We start from the raw sequence: 20,085 nt of genomic DNA on the forward strand, positions 1-20,085 counted from the left end.
ATTGTTCCTCCTCGTACCGCGGACTTCTGTGGCTCTGGGCAGAGGAACTGTGAGCAGGGACATTGTCTCTCCTGTGATCTCAGTGCTAGAGCCCAGGCAATGAGGAGGAGGAAGACACCTGATTCAAATACAGAGGGGATAAGAACAAAACCTGGGGGATGGCAGCAGAGGAGATAAACAGGGACAAGGAGCCTGGGTGTGGAGGGGTGGAGACCAGTACTGGTTGGGCATGGATGTTGGGGGGGATTTGCAGTCAGTAGGGGTGTGGGTACAGATGGAATGAGGAGCTGGGGTGAGGGTTGATTAAAATGCGTGTTTTGGGTTTTTTAATTGATTTTTTTTATTTAAATCAGGTGGCTTTGATTTAAATTAAGTACTGGTTTATTTTTAAAAATAAAATTAAATTAAATTTGAATTTGACAATCTAGGTTAAGGCCTAAATTTATAATCTATTAAAATCATTTCAATTAAATACAAAAAATAATATTTGGCAGCACTTATTTGCTGCTAAGATTTAAAGAAAGTCAAGCCACAAAACTGATAAAGTCACTGGCTAAGTGCCTGGAGCAGTAGCTACTCTACATGTGCAAAGAGAACACTTTCTTCATTTCAGTTTATTTAGCTAGTTCAATTCAATGATTAGTTCATTCAAAATTAAGAAACTAATTGGGAGCAAAAAAAGCAGGAATGCTCATTTTCCTCTTTCCATCTATGCAGTGGGACAAGACACCAACAACAATCTATGAGTAAAAACATTGGCCTGCTAAACCCAGGGTTGTGAGTTCAATCCTTGAGGGGGCCATTTAGGGATCTGGGGCAAAAATTGGGGATTGGTCCTGCTTTGAGCAGGGGGTTGGACTAGATGATCTCCTGAGGTCCCTTCCAACCCTGATATTCTATGATTCTAACTAGGTGTGAGAGGCTGAGATCGACTAGTCTTAAAATCTCAAAGGATATAAACACCAGAAATAATCAGTTCAATTCACTAAGCAGTAGGGCTGTCAAACGATTAAAAAAGTTAATCGCGATTAATTGCATGATTAATTGCACTGTTAAACAATAATAGAATACCATTTATTTAAATATTTTTGGATGTTTCCTACATTTTCAAATATATTGATTTCAATTACAACACAGAATACAAAGTGTACAGTGCTCACTTTATATTTATTTTTGATTACAAATATTTGCTCTATAAAAACGAAAATAAACAGTGTTTTTCAATTCACCTAATATAAATACTGTAGTGCAATCTCTTTATCATGAAAGTTGAACTTACAAACATAGAATTATGTACAAAAGAAACCTGCATTCAAAAATAGAACCATGCCAATCAGTCCTACTTCTTGTTCAGCCAATTGCTCAGACAAACAAGTTTGTTGACATTTGCAGGATATAATGCTGCCCTCTTCTTGTTTACAGTGTCACCTGAAGTAAGAACAGGCATTTGCATGGCACTATTGTAGCCGGCATCACAAGATATTTACATGCCAGATGTGCTAAAGATTCATATGTCCCTTCATGATACATCCACCATTCTAGAGGACATGTGTCCATGCTGATGGCGGGTTCCGCTCAATAACAATCCAAAGCAGTGCGGGCCGACGCATGTTCATTTTCATCATCTGAGTCAGATGCCACCAGCAGAAGGTTGATTTTCTTTTTTTGGTTCAGGTTCTGTAGTTTTTGCATCGGAGTGTTGCTCTTTGAAGACTTCTGAAAGCATGCTCCACACCTCATCCGTCTCAGATTTTGGAAGGCACTTCAGATTCTTAAATCTTGGGTTGAGTGCTGTAGCTACCTTTAGAAATTTCACATTGGTATCTTCTTTGCATTTTGTCAAATTCACAGTGAAAGCGTTCTTAAAACGAACAACATGTGCTGGATCATCATCCGAGACTGCTATAACATGAAATATATGGCAGAATGTGGGTAAAACAGAGCAGGAGGCATACTTCCCCAAGGAGTTCAGTCACAAATTTAATTAATGCATTCTTTTTTTAACGAGCATCGTCAGCATGGAAGCATGTCCTCTGGAACGATGGCCAAAGCATGAAGGGGCATATGAATCTTTAGCACCTCTGGCACATAAATATCTTGCTACGCCAGCTACAACAGTGCCATGCGAATGCCTGTTCTCACTTTCAGGTGACGTTGTAATTAAGAAGTGGGCAGCATTATCTCCCATAAATGGAAACAAACTTGTTTCTCTTTGCAATTGTCTGAACAAGAAGTAGGACTGAGTGGACTTGTATGATCTAAAGTTTTACATTGTTTTGTTTTTGAGTGCAGTTATGTAACAAAAAAACCTACATTTGTAAGTTACACTTTCATGATAAAGAGATTGCACTCCAGTACCTGTATGTGGTGAACTGAAAAATTCTATTTCTTTTGGTTTTTACAGTGCAAATATTTGTAATAAAAATAATATAAAGTGAGCACTGTACACTTTGTATTCTGTGTTGTAATTGAAATGGATATATTTGAAAATGTAGAAAAACATCCAAAAATATTTAATACATTTCAATTGGTATTCTATTGTTTAACAGTGTGATTAATCGTGATTAATTGTTTTAAGCATGATTAATTTTTGAGTTAATCGCATGGGTTAACTGCAATTAATCAGTTTGTTTTAAATGTACAGCATATTTTGATAAACTTTTTTCTTATGTTTCCAGTTCATTTAATGTAGTTTTATTCTTTTTTAAATGCTTGTTTGTGTATTTAATTGAATTTTGAATTTCCATCCAAACAGATCTTGACAGAAATGGTATAAAAAATTAATCATCTAGTAAATAAGAAATGCATCATCTGCCATTTTCTAAAATAAAAGAAATGTAAAAATGAAGAATCTGAATAAATGTAAGTTGAGCTATCTAATTGCTTAAATTAATGTGTCTAGCTATAGTTAGATATACTTTATCCTTTTGCTTAGCAAAAAGAAGCACCACATTGTATAATTATGTAATCATTGCAAATAAACTTTTTAATGGTTACCAATAAGAATCAACATTTCTGTAGGAAAATAACTAAAAAGTGCAAATGTAAAACACTATTAACATGGATTAATTAAACTAAGGTTTCCTGTGTGCTGATTTAAATCATCATTAAAACAGGTGATTTAAACCACTTTGATTTAAATCAATCCACCCTGGATAAGGTGGGGAGTGGAGAACCAGAACTGGCTGGGCCAGGTAGATTTGGGACAAGAAAGCAGGGGCAGTGAGGGAGGAGATTTAGCACTGGGTTGAGTTGCCCAGGATGGAGACTGGGACTGGGATGAGGAACCTAAGGAGTGGAGACTGGCTCGGTGAGGAGCTGGGGGTGTGGCGGGAAGGAAGACTAGGATGAGGGGATGGGGAAGACAGGGGAGGCTGGAGGGGATGTGAGAGAAGAGGTCAGGCTTGGGGAAATGAGGCAGTAAGGTCTGTGACCACGAGAGAACATTCCCCTCTAGAACTGGAATAGAACCCAGGATTCCTGAGTCTCAACATTCCTCTGCTATCAGAAAATAGCTGTGAAGTCCAATGGCAAAGTATATGTCTCATCCTTCTCTAGTGCTGTTCCACCTAGAGAATGTCAGCCTTCTACTGATAGCAGTCACTCCGCTAAGGCAAGTGGCAGAGGTCTGCGTGATGGATCTGTGCTCAGGCAGCCTGAATTCTGGCATTTCCTAACTTTTGCGTGCTTGACGTTGCACTCTTAATCATGTTCTTCTAACGTATTTGTGTGTGTCTGAAAGAAAGTAAATATTGGCCAGAGGCTGAAACAAAAAAACAAACAAACAAAAAAAGTCCAAGTGAATATTTCTGATTACAAAGAGATGAGCAAATACTACTGTCTCTAGAGGAAAGCAGTATCAAAATGACTCAAGCAAAACCGAGTAATTAAAGCGATGTCTTACAAGCCAGGAGGTCCCTAGGGGAATCATGCAGTCCCTTTTCAGGACACACGTTGAGGATCTCAGAAGGTGAACCTAGATTCAGCATTCTTATCGGTCAAAGCCACAGTGGAAAGGTGACTTTAGCCAGGTGTTCTTTGGAAAATACAAAGTGGTGAGATAAGTAGGATCGTGTCATGTTGAACGATCAGGAGTCTGTCAGTGGGCAAAGAGCATATAGACATGATCCTCCGGAGCTAGGAGCTTTTGTAATTCCACACTGTGGTCAGGCTGTTCTGGGGAGGGGGAATGGCCTGTTGTATGAAAGAGGTCTTGATATTTATTTAATGTGTACTGAAGGATGCAGAACATTAACTTCACAAAACCTTAATGGCATATTTAAATAGCAACATAGCTGTATGTTGTAACACAACCACAGGGTAAGATAATATACCCTACCAACATTTCACCATCAACAGGGATATTTAAATTCTAATAAAGAAAGAAACCAATTAGTTAAAAAAGAGAGAATGTAATAAATTATTATATAAAAGAGAGAGAGAGAGAGTGTGTGTGTGTATAAATATATATATATATAAAAAAACAGAAAGAGTGACAAAATCCTCTCTCCAATACAGTACTGAGAATCTCAGTGTGGTAAAACTACAACCATTTAGTAGTTCTAAGCAGTTGCTTGTTCGCTGCTCTGTAACAAGCTCTGTATTGTCTCTGTGTGGTGAGGATCTATGGAACGAAACCAGGAAGGCTCCGTGCAATTTGTGCTCAGACAGATGGTCTCCCAAGGCTGTTGGTCACTGGCAGAACTGGCTAAACCTCTGGGGCCCTCCTGCACCTGCTGCTGAAGGGTGTGCAGCTAGCAGCTGTTCCTTTGTAACTGTCACCTTGAACTTCTGACCTGTTTTCTGGGTAGTCCTCCAAATCCTCCCTTGCTGATTGCACACACTTGTCCATGATATGTCCTGCCTCCAGAAGGGGTAGGGGACTCTGATCTGGAAACTGATGATGATCGGTTGAAACTACTCTACCTGGAATGACTTTCTTAAGCATTCATCTTTCATTCCCCTGCAGTTCAGATTATATCACAATCTCAATCAACATCCCTTCTCTTCTCAGGAGTCAGACTTGAGCCCTTAGATAGAAACACAGTGAAGGTGGCCTGCGCTTGATGAGAGCCTCCTACCAAATGGGAACGGTATCAGCTTGGTTAGTTATTAGTGTTCTTTACATAGCCCCATTGCTGTGCATGGCAATTTACAAAAAGAAAAATAAAGAACAAGCGAAGCATCGGCCCTGAAGACTGGCAATCTAAAATCACAGCCAGCTGCAGCACAGTTAACAGAGAAAGGGCCGGATTGTGTCTACAGTTTCACTCCACTGACTTATTGCTCCTCATATCTCAGGGGAGAGTTTCTCCAAAGAGTGTTGTGTAGACATGATCATTTGTTGTTCACAGAACAAGTGGCTTTTCAGAAGCAATGCGAAGGAAGTGGATTGAGGTGGGACTGTACTAGTCAGGAGACTGATCTGAACGTAAAGTGCGGCTTGAAAGAAGGGGCAGGAAGCAAGAAGTAGGAGAAAAAGGTTGTAGGAGAGAAGCTTGGCTGGAGAGCAGGAGGAAATGAGGAGAGAATAAGATCATACTGTCATTTATGTACAGTACTTAGCACAATGGAGCCCTAACCCTTGATTGGGGCCTCTAGGGCTACTGTAGTACAGATAATACATTATCATAGAATCATAGACTAGCAGGGTTGGAAGGGACCTCAGGAGGTCATCTAGTCCAACCCCCTGCTCAAAGCAGGACTGATCCCCAACTAAATCATCCCAGCCAGGGCTTTGTCAAGCCTGACCTTAAAAACTTCTAAGGAAGGAGATTCCACCACCTCCCTAGGTAATGCATTCCAGTTTTTCACCACCCTCCTAGTGAAAAAGTTTTTCCTAATATCCAACCGAAACCTTCCCCACTGCAACTTGAGACCATTACTCCTCATTCTGTCATCTGCTACCACTGAGAACAGTCTAGATCCATCCTCTTTGGAACCCCCTTTCAGGTAGTTGAAAGCAGCTATCAAATCCCCCCTCATTCTTCTCTTCTGCAGACTAAACAATCCCAGTTCCCTCAGCCTCTCCTCATAACTCATGTGTTCCAGTCCCCTAATCATTTTTGTTGCCCTCCACTGGATGTTTTCCAATTTTTCCCCCTCCTTCTTGTAGTGTGAGGCCCAAAACTGGACACAGTACTCCAGATGAGGCCTCACCAATGTCGAATAGAGGGGAATGATCACGTCCCCCGATCTTCTGTCAATGCCCCTACTTATACATCCCAAAATGCCATCGGCCTTCTTAGCAACAAGGGCACACTGTTGACTCATATCCAGTTTCTTGTCCACTGTAACCCCTAGGTCCTTTTCTGCAGAACTCCTGCCAAGCCATTTGGTCCCTAGTCTGTAGCGGTGCATGGGACTCTTCCATCCTAAGTGCAGGACTCTGCACTTGTCCTTGTTGAACCTCATCAGATTTCTTTTGGCCCAATCCTCTAATTTGTCTAGGTCCCTCTGTATCCTATCCCTACCCTCCAGCGTATCTACCTCTCCTCCCAGTTTAGTGTCATCTGCAAACTTGCTGAGGGTGCAATCCACACCATCGTCCAGATCATTAATGAAGATATTGAACAAAACCGGTCCCAGGACCGACCCTTGGGGCACTCCACTTGATACCGGCTGCCAACTAGACATGGAGCCATTGATCGCTACCCGTTGAGCCTGACAATCTAGCCAGCTTTCTATCCACCTTATCGTCCATTCATCCAGCCCATACTCCTTTAACTTTCTGGCAAGAATACTGTGGGAGACTGTGTCAAAAGCTTTGCTAAAGTCAAGGAACAACATGTCCACTGCTTTCTCCTCATCCACAGAGCCAGTTATCTCATCATAGAAGGCAATTACATTAGTCAGGCATGACTTGCCCTTGGTGAATCCATGCTGACTGTTCCTGATCGCTTTCCTCTCCTCTAAATGCTTCAGAATTGATTCCTTGAAGACCTGCTCCATGATTTTTCCAGGAACTGAGGTGAGGCTGACTGGCCTGTAGTTCCCAGGATCCTCCTCCTTCCCTTTTTTAAAGATGGGCACTACATTTGCCTTTTCCCAGTTGTCCGGGACCTCCCCCAATCACTATGAGTTTTCAAAGATAATGGCCAATGGCTCTGCAATCACATCCGCCAACTTCTTTAGCACTCTGGGATGCAGTGCATCCGGCCCCATGGACTTGTGCTCGTCCAGCTTTTCTAAATAGTCCCGAACCACTTGTTTCTTCACAGAGGGCTGGTAACCTCCTCCCCATGCTGTGCTGCCCAGTGCAGCAGTCTGGGAGCTGACCTTGTTCGTGAAGACAGAGGCAAAAAAAGCATTGAGTACATTAGCTTTTTCCACATCCTCTGTCACCAGGTTGCCTCCCTCATTCAGTAAGGGGCCCACACTTTCCTTGACTTTCTTCTTGTTGCTAACATACCTGAAGAAACCCTTCTTGTTACTCTTAACATCTCTTGCTAGCTGCAATTCCAGGTGTGATTTGGCCTTCCTGATTTCAGTCCTGCATGCCCGAGCAATATTTTTATACTCTTCCCTGGTCATTTGTCCAATCTTCCACTTCTTGTAAGCTTCTTTTTTGTGTTTAAGATCAGCAAGGATTTCACTGTTAACCCAACCTGGTCACCTGCCATATTTACTATTCTTTCTACAAAGGTAGAAGGATAGGTAGAAGGATAGGTAAGGATAATGATCTTACATTACAGATGTAGCATCTCCCAGCTAGAAAGAACGCATACATAATCTGAGATCCTTCTAGCTGAGAGATACTAACTAAATCCACTAACAGTTCCCAACCGGTTTGTCCCAGTGTGACTTTAGGAGATCTCAGAACAATCTTTGCGCTGCCCTGCAGTTTCAGAATGCTCTGGCTACAGATTTCCATGTGAGTTTGTTTGAGTGCTTTGTTGGGTGGGTTTATCTTGCAGTACTATGGTCTGAGGTATAGGGACAGTATGCAGCAGATATGGGCATCCCACTCATTCGCTGAAGATGAGATTGCACTTGGTGGGAAGGGTGGTGTAGAGCCATATTGCCTGGAGCTCCCCAGTGAATGGAGGAATAAGTAGACTTCTATAGTCCTTTAAAGAGTGCATCATGGTCCTGTGTGTAGGGGGTAGAGCAATGGTCCTGCCCCCAGTCCATCTTCCCTGTAATACATACTGTACCGTGGAGGAATAATTAGGGAGTAGTAGATGCAGTCCAGTTCTGCCTAGCCTTTAGGTGAGCTGTGCAAGCAGAGGAAGATCCTAACTCACTCCCCTCCCACTGTGCATCTCTGTGAGGGCTAGTCAGAGTCTAAACCTTAGGATCAGCTCTAAGCCAGCATCATGCACTGCCTGGGGTTAGTGAGAAACTCCCGCTATTTGCAGGTTATTCCAACCCTGTCCATTAGGGGGTTTCTTGCACCTTCCTCTGAAGCATTTGGTGCTGGCCACCATCTGAGACCAGTGGTCTGATCTAGTATGGCACTTCCTGGATTACTAGCAATGTGTCTCAGGTTGATGTGGAAGAAGGAGGGGAATAAATATAGACCTTTCTAAGAGTAGCCCTTTTACAGAGGCAAGTGTGGCCCATTGTATAGATCATTAGACTGAGACTTGGGAGACCTGAGTTCTATCTCCCACCCTATCGCTGACTTGTCCTGTGACCTCAGGCAAGTCACTTTAACCACCCTTAGCCTCAGTTTCCCAAATGGGGATAAGTTATACTTATCCTCCTTTGTAAAGCAGTTTGAGATCTGCAGATTAAAAGTGCCGTGTAAGTGCTAAGTATTCTTTCTGAAGATATGTGTCAAAACCTCTCTCTAGTGAGATGGCCTTGGCCCAGTATAACTTGAATGTCCTGCCTCATGAATATCACCTACTCTTCTATGCCATTTCAGAGAAGTAAGGAGCACAGATCAGAGCCACAGACTTTGCACGAGCAAGAGATGAAAGCAAGTTGGTAGCGATAGTACTGAAGGTGCAGGTGACACTGATCTCCCATTTGCCGAGTTACATACCCTACAGCAAAACCAGTGGGTCAGAGAATTTTTAAAGAAGTACCTGAGCAGCTTGCTGTGTTGATTGTTGGCTTCAAAACATTATTGCTAGGATTGAATGAACATAGGGACTCAGATCTTCTCTTATCCCAGGAGTGGTGAGCCCTTCCTGAGGAGGGTTAGAGCTCATTAGAGCCATGCAAGGGAGCAACCCAGGAGTGAATGATCACAAAGATGGAATTCTGTTCTCAGAGCCGAATATAAAATTCCTGGTGGTCCAGTACATGTGTTTATGCCAAAGGGGCTTATCCCCAATTAGTTAGTGCTGTGCTGGTGGCATTCTTTGATGCCCTGCAGGGATCAGAGTGAGGTTTCTGGGACTGATTTGGCCAGGGGCCAAGTATTTACAGTAAGGCCCAATAAAATGCAATGTGTTTTTCTATGGTGTGTCTCATACACAATGATCCCAGGATGGTGATCATAATGGTGATTTAATTAATAAGCAAGGACAATGTGCTTGTCACTGTAGGTGGCACAAAATAAAAACAGTCTTTTCCTCTGCAGAGCTCAATTTAATAGCAGTATACCACGTAGTTTTCTTGACTTGCACATACAAGTAGTTTGTGTGTACAGTAGTGCAGTAAGTTGTATCCTAGGTGACTGGGATTTCCTTGAATTAAATCATTAAGACTTGAGATTGGTGTATAGAACCATCATATATATTGAATACCTTTGCACTTCATAGTTCTCCGCATAGTACTGACTAAATTCCTAGATGATGTCCCACTATGTATTGGGCTCAGTGTGAAACCATGTGTGGATTCCAACTTCTCTTTGATTGTTCCACGGCTTTGTTACGGGGGGGATCCCCCTGGGACACCATAAATGCCTGCATAGCATGGAGTAGGCCATGGAGGATATTGGGGAACTAAAGCCAAATTTCAGGGTTGACGATTGAGGCTGGGAAAAGTGGGATGCTAAAGCTGTGGTGTTTATTTCTTTTATCGGCGAGAGGAGGAGGAGACACGGGCCAGGGAGGAGAAATAGTTCCTGAGATGAGACTCGGGGAAAGCTGAGGAACCAGTTTGGCATAAAGAGACAAGGAAACTTTGCCACATCACGGTAAGGGCATCATGTGGGAAGGATCTAACAGCATAGAGAAGGGGTTGGTGAAGAGAAAGAGTGGAGCCCAAACTAAGAAGTAATGGCAATGGGAGGGGAGATAACGTGAGGGACCTTGGAGACTAGGAAGTAGATTTTGTGCTAGATGCTGAAATGAGCAGCAAAGACCTCTGAGGACAGGAGTGCTATGTTCCTGCTTTTGGGTGGGAGAAGGAGCCAAGGAGGTGCATTTTGAACAGTCAAGTTTGCATACAGGGCTGGGGGAAACCATGGAGGAAGGAACTACTCTAGCCAAGACAGTAGACTTAGGGATGAATAAGTGCTTTAGCAGAAGAGCTGCCACAGACACAATCTTGACAGAGACCGAAGTTGGAAGGGATGGGTAGATTTATGGAACTGGGCTGTGTAGAAAGCAAAGTGGCAATCTGGGGTTCGGTCAGAGTAATGAACCCTACTGTACAATGGCAGCTCTGAGCAACTATAAAGCTGTCCCCCACTTGTGGTTGGAAGAGAGACTACAGGGCTGTCTATGTATAGGTAGGTTTCAGAGTAGCAGCCGTGTTAGTCTGTATTCGCAAAAAGAAAAGGAGGACTAGTGGCACCTTAGAGAGTAACCAATTTATTTGAGCATAAGTTTTCGTGAGCTACAGCTCACTTCATCGGATGCATCGATGAAGTGAGCTGTAGCTCACAAAAGCTTATGCTCAAATAAATTGGTTAGTCTCTAAGGTGCCACTAGTCCTCCTTTTCTTTTTATGTATATGTAGCCAAGTCATGTGGCGCCTGAGGGCCAAGGCATGTACAGTAAAAGAAACACCAAGCTGTACTGAGGTGAGGACATACAGTAGCTATGTAATTAAGTTTCACCTCCTCCTAAGGGAGTGTGTGGCTGTGAATTTAGCACTGAAGGGAGGAACAATACAGATTTTTGTGAAGTCTGAAAGAAGCTGGATGTGTGTGAATTTTGACCTCATTAATTTAGTGTTTAGAGACTCAGACTCTGCTGGAGAAAAGCCAATTAGGAGACCTGAGGGTGTGACTACTGCAATTAGACATCTGCGACTGGCCCATACCAGCTGATGAGGGGCTTGTACAGCTCAGGCTAAAGGGCTGTTTAATTGCGATGTAAACATTGAGGCTCAGGCTGCAGCCCAAGCTCTGGGACCCTCCCACCACGCAGGGTGCTAGAGCCCAGGCTCCCGCTGGAGCCCAAACGTCTACACTGCAGTTAAACAGTCCAGTAGCTGGAGCCCTGCGCACCCGAGTCAGCTGGCATGGGCCAGCCTCGGGTGTCTAATTGCAGTGTAGACGTGCCCTGAGCGTGGGGAAATGTTAGAGCTGAATCAAGGCAGAGGTATCTGTAACAGGGTTTTGGTAGGAGTGGGACATGTCTGTGGTGGAATTTTCACTGAGGCTGAGGGTGCTCTTAGTGAGGACATCAGTGCTGTGCGTGTTGAGCTGATGGAAGTTCTGTAAAAAGTAGGAGCTAGTGGGGTGAAATAGGCAGAAAGGCTGACTCAGGGAAGGGGTTAGAGAGCCATCTGTATAGGAAAGTGATATGCAAGGTTAAATTCGGAATGGGGGAAGGCCAGTGGGGAATAGCTAGAGGAGAAGAGAGATGAGGCCAAGGGCTAAAACTTTAGTGGAGAAGTTCCAACCAGACAAAGGGGAGTTATGGGGTGAAAACAGAAAAGCAAGGATGCACTGGATCTTGGTGGGTAATATCAAGCAGTCAGGAGGGCGGGAGCCAGGGCCAGAGGAGAGAGCAAGACCACTGACTATTCAGAAAGGGCAGTTTCAGTAGTCTGGAAGGAGAAGAAGCTGGACTGGAAGCAGTAAAGGAGACTGTGCTGGGAGATAAGAGGAGGAGAAGACTTTTCCCAGGACTTTGGTAGGAAATGGAAGGTGGGACAGTAGCCAATGAGCGGGAGAGAGCCTAAGGATGATGGCAGTGAACTTAGTATCAGGGAAGATATCAGCGAGTGGTTAATTGTTGCAGTGATCTTGCTGGGGAGGAAGGACTATGCGGTAGATAGACAAGGTGAGTTGGTCTAGGATTGGCATATGAGGCACTGTTTTTAAAAAGATGATGCCCAAGAAGGCATCTACTATAATGGGAAGGAAAGAGGAAAGGAATGAGTGGGATGAAAAAAGAGGAAGGCAGGGAAGCAGACCTGAGGCAGTAGCTTTGACAGTGATGATTTAGCTTCCCCATGTTCGAATTTTATCTAGGCCATGGCCTGACAGAACCTGGGACTAACTCAGTATTTAGTTTTGTTTCGCGCTTATAGCGCATTGAAAGGCGCAGGTGTTGTACTGCATGTCTGTAACTTCCTAGTGGCTTGATTTATTTGTGGCAGTCAGTTTCCAGTGTGTGCAATTCTTGGAGGAGATGTTTCTGTGTTTTGTAATCAACAGTTAAGTAAATAAATATGAAGTCCAGAAAACTGTGACATCCCATTAACCATTCATTAAAATTATACCACCAGATTGAAAAGATGGGGCAGATAATTTCCCTACGTCTGATTTACTTAACCCCTTTTGGGATACTGCTAGATCATCACTGTCAGAGATGGCTTACCCATGCTGCTCATCAAAGTAAGTCCCAATGCAAATATTCTTTTCTTGCCTTTGGAATGGACCAGATTGCACCAAGTAGCAGGTATTTTTACCATTTCACAGTAGTGACTATCTGCAGAGACCACTGTTCACTCCTACCCAGTACAGAATAGACTCTCTGGTCCCCCATTTTCTCCTTTCTGTGAGCACGTGCTCTCTGATACACAGGATTTATCCCGGGCTAGTGGAGAAAATTTCTATGAGAGTGCCTTGTACAAGCAATATTTTGTCACTGGAAGACAGCAAAGAATAGCTGAGAAATTGGATTGGGACATATTTCTCATGGCTTAGGGGCCTCCTTTGACTTCTTCTGCAATGATGACTTCTTCATCTGTGAAATGAGCACAGTTAGGAATGGGGAATTACAGATGCTTTGTGCTTCTCTTAGGAAAACCTTGGTGGAATTTACTGAATCCAAGTAGCTGCAATCTGGAGTGAGATGGGAGGAGAGACAGATCTAATGCTGCTACAGGGATAGAGGTCTAATACAAAAGCAGAAGGCAAACCTGCTTCAGATGCACAGGGCTGTAAAGAGAACAACAAGCAGAGCAAGAACCTGAGAGAGACTCTTTCTTGCACTCTCTGTTTTTTCATCCCATGCCTCCAAGGGGAAGGCTTCAGGGAGGATAAAGGGCTTTCTGGCAGTGGGCTGCAGTTGGTATGTTGGCTAGAGCTTCATGAAATCCAATGCGCAGTTCAGACAGAGGAGACACAACTGTTGGTAGGTTCCCGTGACTGTGGCAGGCCTCAACGGGAGTTATTCTAAGAACACAACATGCGATCAGATTACTGAGCTCTAAAAAATGAGCCATCTGACAGTGTGCGACAGCTCCCTGCCCATTCCAGCCAAGTGAAGACAGGGCATGAGGCTTTGAATATCCTGCAGCCAGGTTTGTAATGGAAACAAACCGCCCTTCCTAGACAGTGAACCCACAAACTTCTAGAAATCCCTCACATGCGCACCTCTGGCTTTTAACAGGGGAAACAACAAATCTTTAGAATTGGCTTCTCCTGGGGTTATGACCTTGTGTTCTTTTAATATGTTCCCATTAGGGATGTTCTCAGGTTTAGCACCCTCCATAATTCTGTCTGTCCCTAGGTTGCTAATATCTTTGCAGGGTTACCTGCATTTGCTGCTGGAGCCTTTAGCAAGTAATGCACCCTGCTGCCTTTCTGTCTCCTGGCTTCAGAAAGAGGAAGGTGCAATGAGGTAATGAGAGATGAGAAATGGAAAGCAAAGCATGGAAGCTGGAAAAGAGGGTGACTGTGATTGGATACAAAAGAGCTAAATCCTGCACCTGCGACTTGACTGACTGTAATGGAATTGCATAGGGTCTACATCAGTGCAGAGTTTGCCCTGGTTTGTCAGTGGTGGTCTCGGTGATATCTGTGAGGGGATTGGGCTCACTTTATGTAACCCACGGACTTGAATGGAGTCACACCATAGATACATTTGCCCCATAAAGTTTATTTTCATTAGTCTGTGATTGTCTGAAATTCTACTTGTAAAATTCTCACTGGGTCAGTTCTCCCTTCCTCTCTCTTTCACACCCCATTCCTCCTCCTCTGCAGCCCACCCCCTCTGTGGACATACACATTCCCTCACACTTCATTAGAGACAAACAGGTTCTGGGGAGCTCACTTTGTTCTGTCTAGCTTCCATTGTTCACCATTGTCAGATTGTCTTTCTCCAGCTCTGGGCCACGCCAGCATTCTGGAAGTAGCACCCCCTACCCTGGCATTGCTCGGTAAATGCCAGTCTGCGAGGCTACCGGCCTGAGTCAGCCAGATGGAGGCTTTGAAAAGCCATAAATATTGTTCTTGGCACTAGAGAAAGGTCGGTTATCAGGCTGATGTTGACCTCTCACTAGCAATTGGTCTCAGCTTCGCAGAAATGGCTATGCTGGTTGAAAAACAGCCAGGTGGTAGGTAGTCTGACAGCATCTGCTCCCATCTAACCCTCTCCTGGGCCTGTCACTGCACTAGCTGGCACTGTGAGAATCGGAGAAGTCAGCAGCACTATACTGGGCATCAAATAATTCCATCTTTGTGCGTAGCAGAGCAGGGAAAACTGGAAAATCCATGTGGCTAAGAGCCTGCTCCTGCTCCCAGTGAGAACAAGGGGAGCCTCTCTAACAATATGAGCAGGGAACGGATTGAGACTTAGGTGGACAGAGTGCTGGAGACAGCCATGTCTGTGCTTCGTTACATTTCATGAACATAACGTAAACCATCCTGTGGCTGCAGCTCCCTCTGTCAACATCAACTAAAAGTGACATGGAAGAGACACCAAAAAAGGTGTTTGTGCCCTTTGTTGTGGCTTTAGAATTTATAAAGTTTGGATTTTTAAAAAATTTTATTATTAAAAAAAAATTCTTCATGTTTTTACTTTAGAAATGTCAAGATTAAGTGTGGTCCTCCCATGGTTCTGCTGGAGGTCTCCTTGAAGGACTCAGGGACCTAGAGTGAGAGCTTTCTCAACCCTTCATGGAAGGGCCCGGGTATTGAATTTCTGAGAGAGATAGAGCTTTTCTCCAAATTGAAAAGGAGGACTTGTGGCACCTTAGAGACTAACCAATTTATTTGAGCATGAGCTTTCGTGAGCTACAGCTCACTTCATCGGATGCATACTGTGGAAACTGCAGCAGACTTTATATACACACTTGTTTTATGATCTCTCTGTGTGTATATAAAGTCTGCTGCAGTTTCCACGGTATGCATCCGATGAAGTGAGCTGTAGCTCACGAAAGCTCATGCTCAAATAAATTGGTTAGTCTCTAAGGTGCCACAAGTACTCCTTTTCTTTTTGTGAATACAGACTAACACGGCTGTTACTCTTTCTCCAAATTGTTTATCCACATGTTTGAGTTAAGCAGGTGTTTAAAAAAACCCAAACCAAATAACCCCTCTCTCCAGAGAGCTTTAAACCACCCAAATAAAATATCTCTTCCCCTCTCAATGATCATTGTTTTGATATTTGTGATGTTCTAATCCCACTTTTCCAAGCATTCATGCAGCCTTCCATGGAAAACAAGGCAGACAGGACCTGAATTTTTAAGGTTCAATAAAAAAAAGAGCAAGAAGAAAACCCCTCAGAACTTTATTGGTCACAACCAGCCATTAAAAGGACACAAACCTGGAACTTTTAGAGATCATTGTAAATTGCACACAGGCAATATGGGGAATAGAATTTTCAGTCCAGACTTCTTCTCTTTTAACACTGGCCTCTGCAACATGAACTAAATGAGAACATTCCTGACCTAGGGGTTAGCATTAGGGCTTATCGCCTCCCTGCAGGCCGCTATAGATAGAAACGTCCAGGCTACATCTTCTTGCTGAGATCATGTCTCTCTAAACTTTGGTTTGAATTATTTCCTTGTTCCAGGCCGAAATGAGCTGATTGCCCGCTATATTAAACTGAGAACAGGGAAAACGCGCACAAGGAAACAGGTAGGTGTGAAGTTGACTGTGTGACACTGGCTGCTCTGTTTGTGTCCCGAGGGATGGAGAGGGCTTGTGTGAACTAATGGCCTCTCTGCTGGCTGCAGTTAGTCTCTGCCTTTTGGAAAGAGATCATCACCGTCTGCTGGGTAATGAGAGCTGTGAGTTCAGTCAGTCTGAGTGTCTTCAGATGGGACTGTAGCATTACCACACAGGGACACAGGAAATTTCCTGCAGTGGCGCGTTCGGAGAGAGATTAATTGTTACGCTCTCGGGTTAGTGAGAAAGGTGAGGCCGGGGTAGTCAGTAGGCAGACCCCGGGCCAAATCTGGACCACCAGAAGCTTTTTAACAGTCTGTGGAATCTTTTTATTTGCTTATTATTATTATAGTTATTTTTGTATGATTTTCCTCTGGAGTTTGGGCCTCCAAGAAATGCCTTGACCAAGACATTTGGACCTTGACAAAAAATAATTGATTACCCCTGGTCTTGGTGTATGGTGCCTTCTCCCGCTCCTTGTCAGTTAATGGAAGTTGTTACCATCTGATGGGTTACATGTATGAATGAGTTCGCAGTCTCAGTCCCGTTCTCTGTAGACAAGAGTCCCATCACCGTAATTGGTCCTCTTTTGGGCCATCTCACTCGAAAGGCCAAAGAATGCGTAGCCCTAGGAACAGAACTCCTACAGATGGTCCTTCCAGGTCAGGGATTAAAACACAGGGGTTTGGGCTGTTCAGAATAATGTGCCATTGCTGGAGACACACATAGGACTTCAGGTCTCCAGACCTTTCGGTCGAGAACCTTTCAGGCACACACGAGTTCAGAGTTAGCATTAGCTTCTCTCTTAACCCCACTGCTTGATAAAGAAGCTGGGCAGAGTCTCAGCCCTCATTTCTCTCAGCTTTATGGTGATGGTCGTGTGCCTGTTATCGGTATTTACTGATTTTTCCCAGAACCATTCCCAGGTTTTTGAAAAAGCCAGTTTTGTGGTTTTATTGACTTTTCACCCAAAATTTGGCTGTTTTGGGACCCGGGGATTTTTTTGCAGGGGAAGAAGACAAGGCCATGCTGAAGGGCTGGGGTCAGCAGAAGGCTCTCCCTGGCAGAGGAGATCAGTATTCATAGCTTGCAGTCTGCCAGTCCTCTCCTGATCCCAGCCTTTAGCACAGCCCCAGTGCATAGAGCCCCATCAGCTGCCTCTGCTAGACAGAGCCCCCTGCTGACCCTGGCCCTTCAGTGCATTCCCATCAGCTTCCTCTGCACAGTGGGGCAGCGAGACAGGCAGGGAGCCAGGTCCCAGCAGCGAGACTGCCCTACTGCTGCTGGGAGTGGAAGGCTTCTGCAATTTCTACATGGTGAGTGTCCCTGCCCCCCATCCCCTCTGAGTACTGGGCACCCCTCCTGCCCTCCGCCTACTGCCCCTTGTTTATGGTTTTCACTGGTTTTTAAATAAAGCCCAATGATCCCAGGAAATAAAAATAAAAATGGCAAATGAAGGGCCTTCGGCATAGCCCAAGGTGGGAGGAGGGAAAGTCAGGTGAGTCAAAGGAATTTATAAAGGCTGGAGAGGAGGGATTTAGGTAAGAACTCACTTTGGGAAGTGTCCCGTCTACCTGGACGAGGCCATAATGTGGTACCATAAAGAGAGAGGTCTGTGACATGTAAGCAGCCTCCTTAAGCCCTTTAGGAGAAGGGCTGTGATTTCACAGGGCCCTTTGGGTCAGTGGAGACCTCTGATTTGACACCTATTCTTAGCCCCTGCAGCCTGATCAGATTGGGCTTGTTTGCGCTTGGAAGAAAGTCTTTCTTACTGCAACCTCTCTTTAAAAAATATAAAAGAAAAGAAGAAACTAAAAGGATCACTAATTCCCCATCGCACAGACGTCATGGGCTTCTGTTCAGTACTGCTGGCAACTCCCAAGATGTCCCCTTGAATGAGGATGGCAATTGTTTTTCAATGCAGGTGTCCAGTCACATCCAGGTGCTGGCGCGTCGGAAAGCCCGGGAGATCCAAGCCAAGCTAAAGGTATGCTGGGCATCCTTAACCATAACGCACACACACCAGCCAATCCCTCCTAATAGCCTTGTTGGGGGGAGATCAGCAGCTAAACTGTTGTAAGCCAGGGAGGAAGAGGCACTTCCCAGGAAGTGCTGAGCTAACACTTGCATTGTTATGGCTCTGTGGTGCTGGAAGCGATTTCTATTTAAAGAATGAAGAAACAATGACTTTCATTTCTGTGGGGCCGATTTACCTCTGGTGTATGCTGCCATAGTGCACATCACTGGGTTCACAGTGGCAGAACATATATGGGGGTGGGATAGAGGTTGTGGTGGTATAAAGTGGCCACAACCTCCCTTCCTTGTGCTGCCAGGGTTTGTAGTAGGGTTAGAACAAGCCGTGGGAATGTGGTGACTCACCGCTTCTCCTGGTGGCAATCCCGTGGAGCTGCCTGGACAAACTAAAGCTACCCTCTGCTGGCATAACCGTGAGGGGACTATGGTGATGGCAACCAGTACCTCCTCCGGGGATGCGCTTCTGCTGGGGAGGGACGTCCCTTGCAAATTGTGACTCCCTGTACCAGCTGAGGTGACTCTGAACCTGTGTCTAACACAGGTCTGGGGTGAAGAGTGTAATTTAGGACTAAGCTGTTTAGAAGCTGTAGGTGACTTCTGGGCTGTATTAACAGAACTGTTGTATGTCAGACCCAGGAGGTACTTGTCCCACTGTACTCGGCACTGGTGAGGCCTCAGCTGAAGTGCTGTGCCCAGTTCTGGCACCGCACTGTAGGAAAGATGTGGACAAACTAGAGAGAGTCCAGAGGAAAGCAATAAAAATTATAAAAGATTTAGAAAACATGACCAGTGAGTAGGCTTGGAAGGATTACATTTTTATCAGTAAATGGTGGTAAACATCCGTTTCACTGTATGCACGCAAATCGACAAAAACTATTTTGATCAGTAATAACTGAAAGGTACATCTAGGCAAAGGAAGAGAAATGCTGCTTGAGAAGGTATCAGAGTTTGATTTAAGGATATTTACCTTGTATATTTTGATGTGATGTTGACAATTTGTGTTTTAATGGTTATAAAGCTTGAACTTTTTCATTCTGAATGTCTACTGTAATTAAATAATTATTGCCTCGCCCCACTATAGAATTTCCCACAACTTTGAAAATTTAACTAAATAAAAATAAAAAACCCTTAAAACCCCATAATTTTTGCAACTGAGAAAATTTAAATACGTAAAAGTAAAAAATGCTTAAAAATAAACATTAATATTATCTATCAACATTATAAAAAAAATCAAATTCTACCAAGCTTGCCTAAAAGGAAAGGTTAAAAAAACCTGGGTATGTTTAGTCTTGAGAGGAAGACTGTGGGGGGGGACCCGATAACACTTTTCAAATATGTTAAGGGCTGTTATAAAGAGGATGGTGATCAATTTTTCTCCATGTCCACTGAAGGTAGGGCAAGTAGTAATGGGCTTAATCTGCAGCAAGGGAGAGTTGGGCTAGATATTAGGAAAAGGCTTGTTACCGTAAAGATATTAAACATTGGGAGAGGTTATTAAGGGAGGTTGTGGAATCCCCGTCATAGGAGGTTTTTAATTATAGGTTAGACAAACACTTGTCAGGGATGGTCTAGCTATCCTTGGTCCTGCCTCAGTGGAGGAGGCTGGAGTCGATGACTTCTCGAGGTCCCTTTCAGCCTTCCATTTCTATGACTCCTCAGTGTTCATCGTCAGGAGCTGACTCTCTGTAAATGAACCAGCTGGACTCAGTCCCGATCAGTGCTGAACTGCATGTGTCTGCGTTTTGATCCCCAGCTACCACACTTTCCACCCCTCCCTCAGTTTCTTTGTACAACTCTGTGATAGTTCCGTGATTAGCCAGTCCTGTTTCCAGCTGCTTTGAGAAGGGAAAGAAGTTACA

The 20,085-nt window shown here is 44.2% G+C and overlaps 1 protein-coding gene across 6 annotated transcripts in view; it reads left to right on the top strand.

The window, feature by feature from the left end:
* Nucleotides 1-20,085, top strand: part of TEAD4 (TEA domain transcription factor 4) — a 58,852-nt gene that overhangs the window by 9,848 nt on the left and 28,919 nt on the right. For 3 of the 6 annotated variants that reach the window (XM_073314109.2, XM_073314138.1, XM_073314158.1), the window contains exons 2-6: nucleotides 2,756-2,862; nucleotides 9,986-10,093; nucleotides 12,583-12,691; nucleotides 16,098-16,162; nucleotides 18,117-18,179. In XM_073314109.2, the coding sequence (XP_073170210.1) occupies nucleotides 12,592-12,691; nucleotides 16,098-16,162; nucleotides 18,117-18,179 (228 nt within the window). In that variant the 5' untranslated portion in view covers nucleotides 2,756-2,862; nucleotides 9,986-10,093; nucleotides 12,583-12,591. The remainder of the gene's footprint in view (nucleotides 1-2,755; nucleotides 2,863-9,985; nucleotides 10,094-12,582; nucleotides 12,692-16,097; nucleotides 16,163-18,116; nucleotides 18,180-20,085) is intronic. The other 3 variants (XM_073314119.2, XM_073314128.2, XM_073314147.2) reach the window with 3 other exon arrangements.

This window comes from Lepidochelys kempii, chromosome 1 (genome assembly GCF_965140285.1).
Source record: "Lepidochelys kempii isolate rLepKem1 chromosome 1, rLepKem1.hap1, whole genome shotgun sequence".
Classification (NCBI taxonomy): Eukaryota; Metazoa; Chordata; order Testudines; family Cheloniidae; genus Lepidochelys; species Lepidochelys kempii.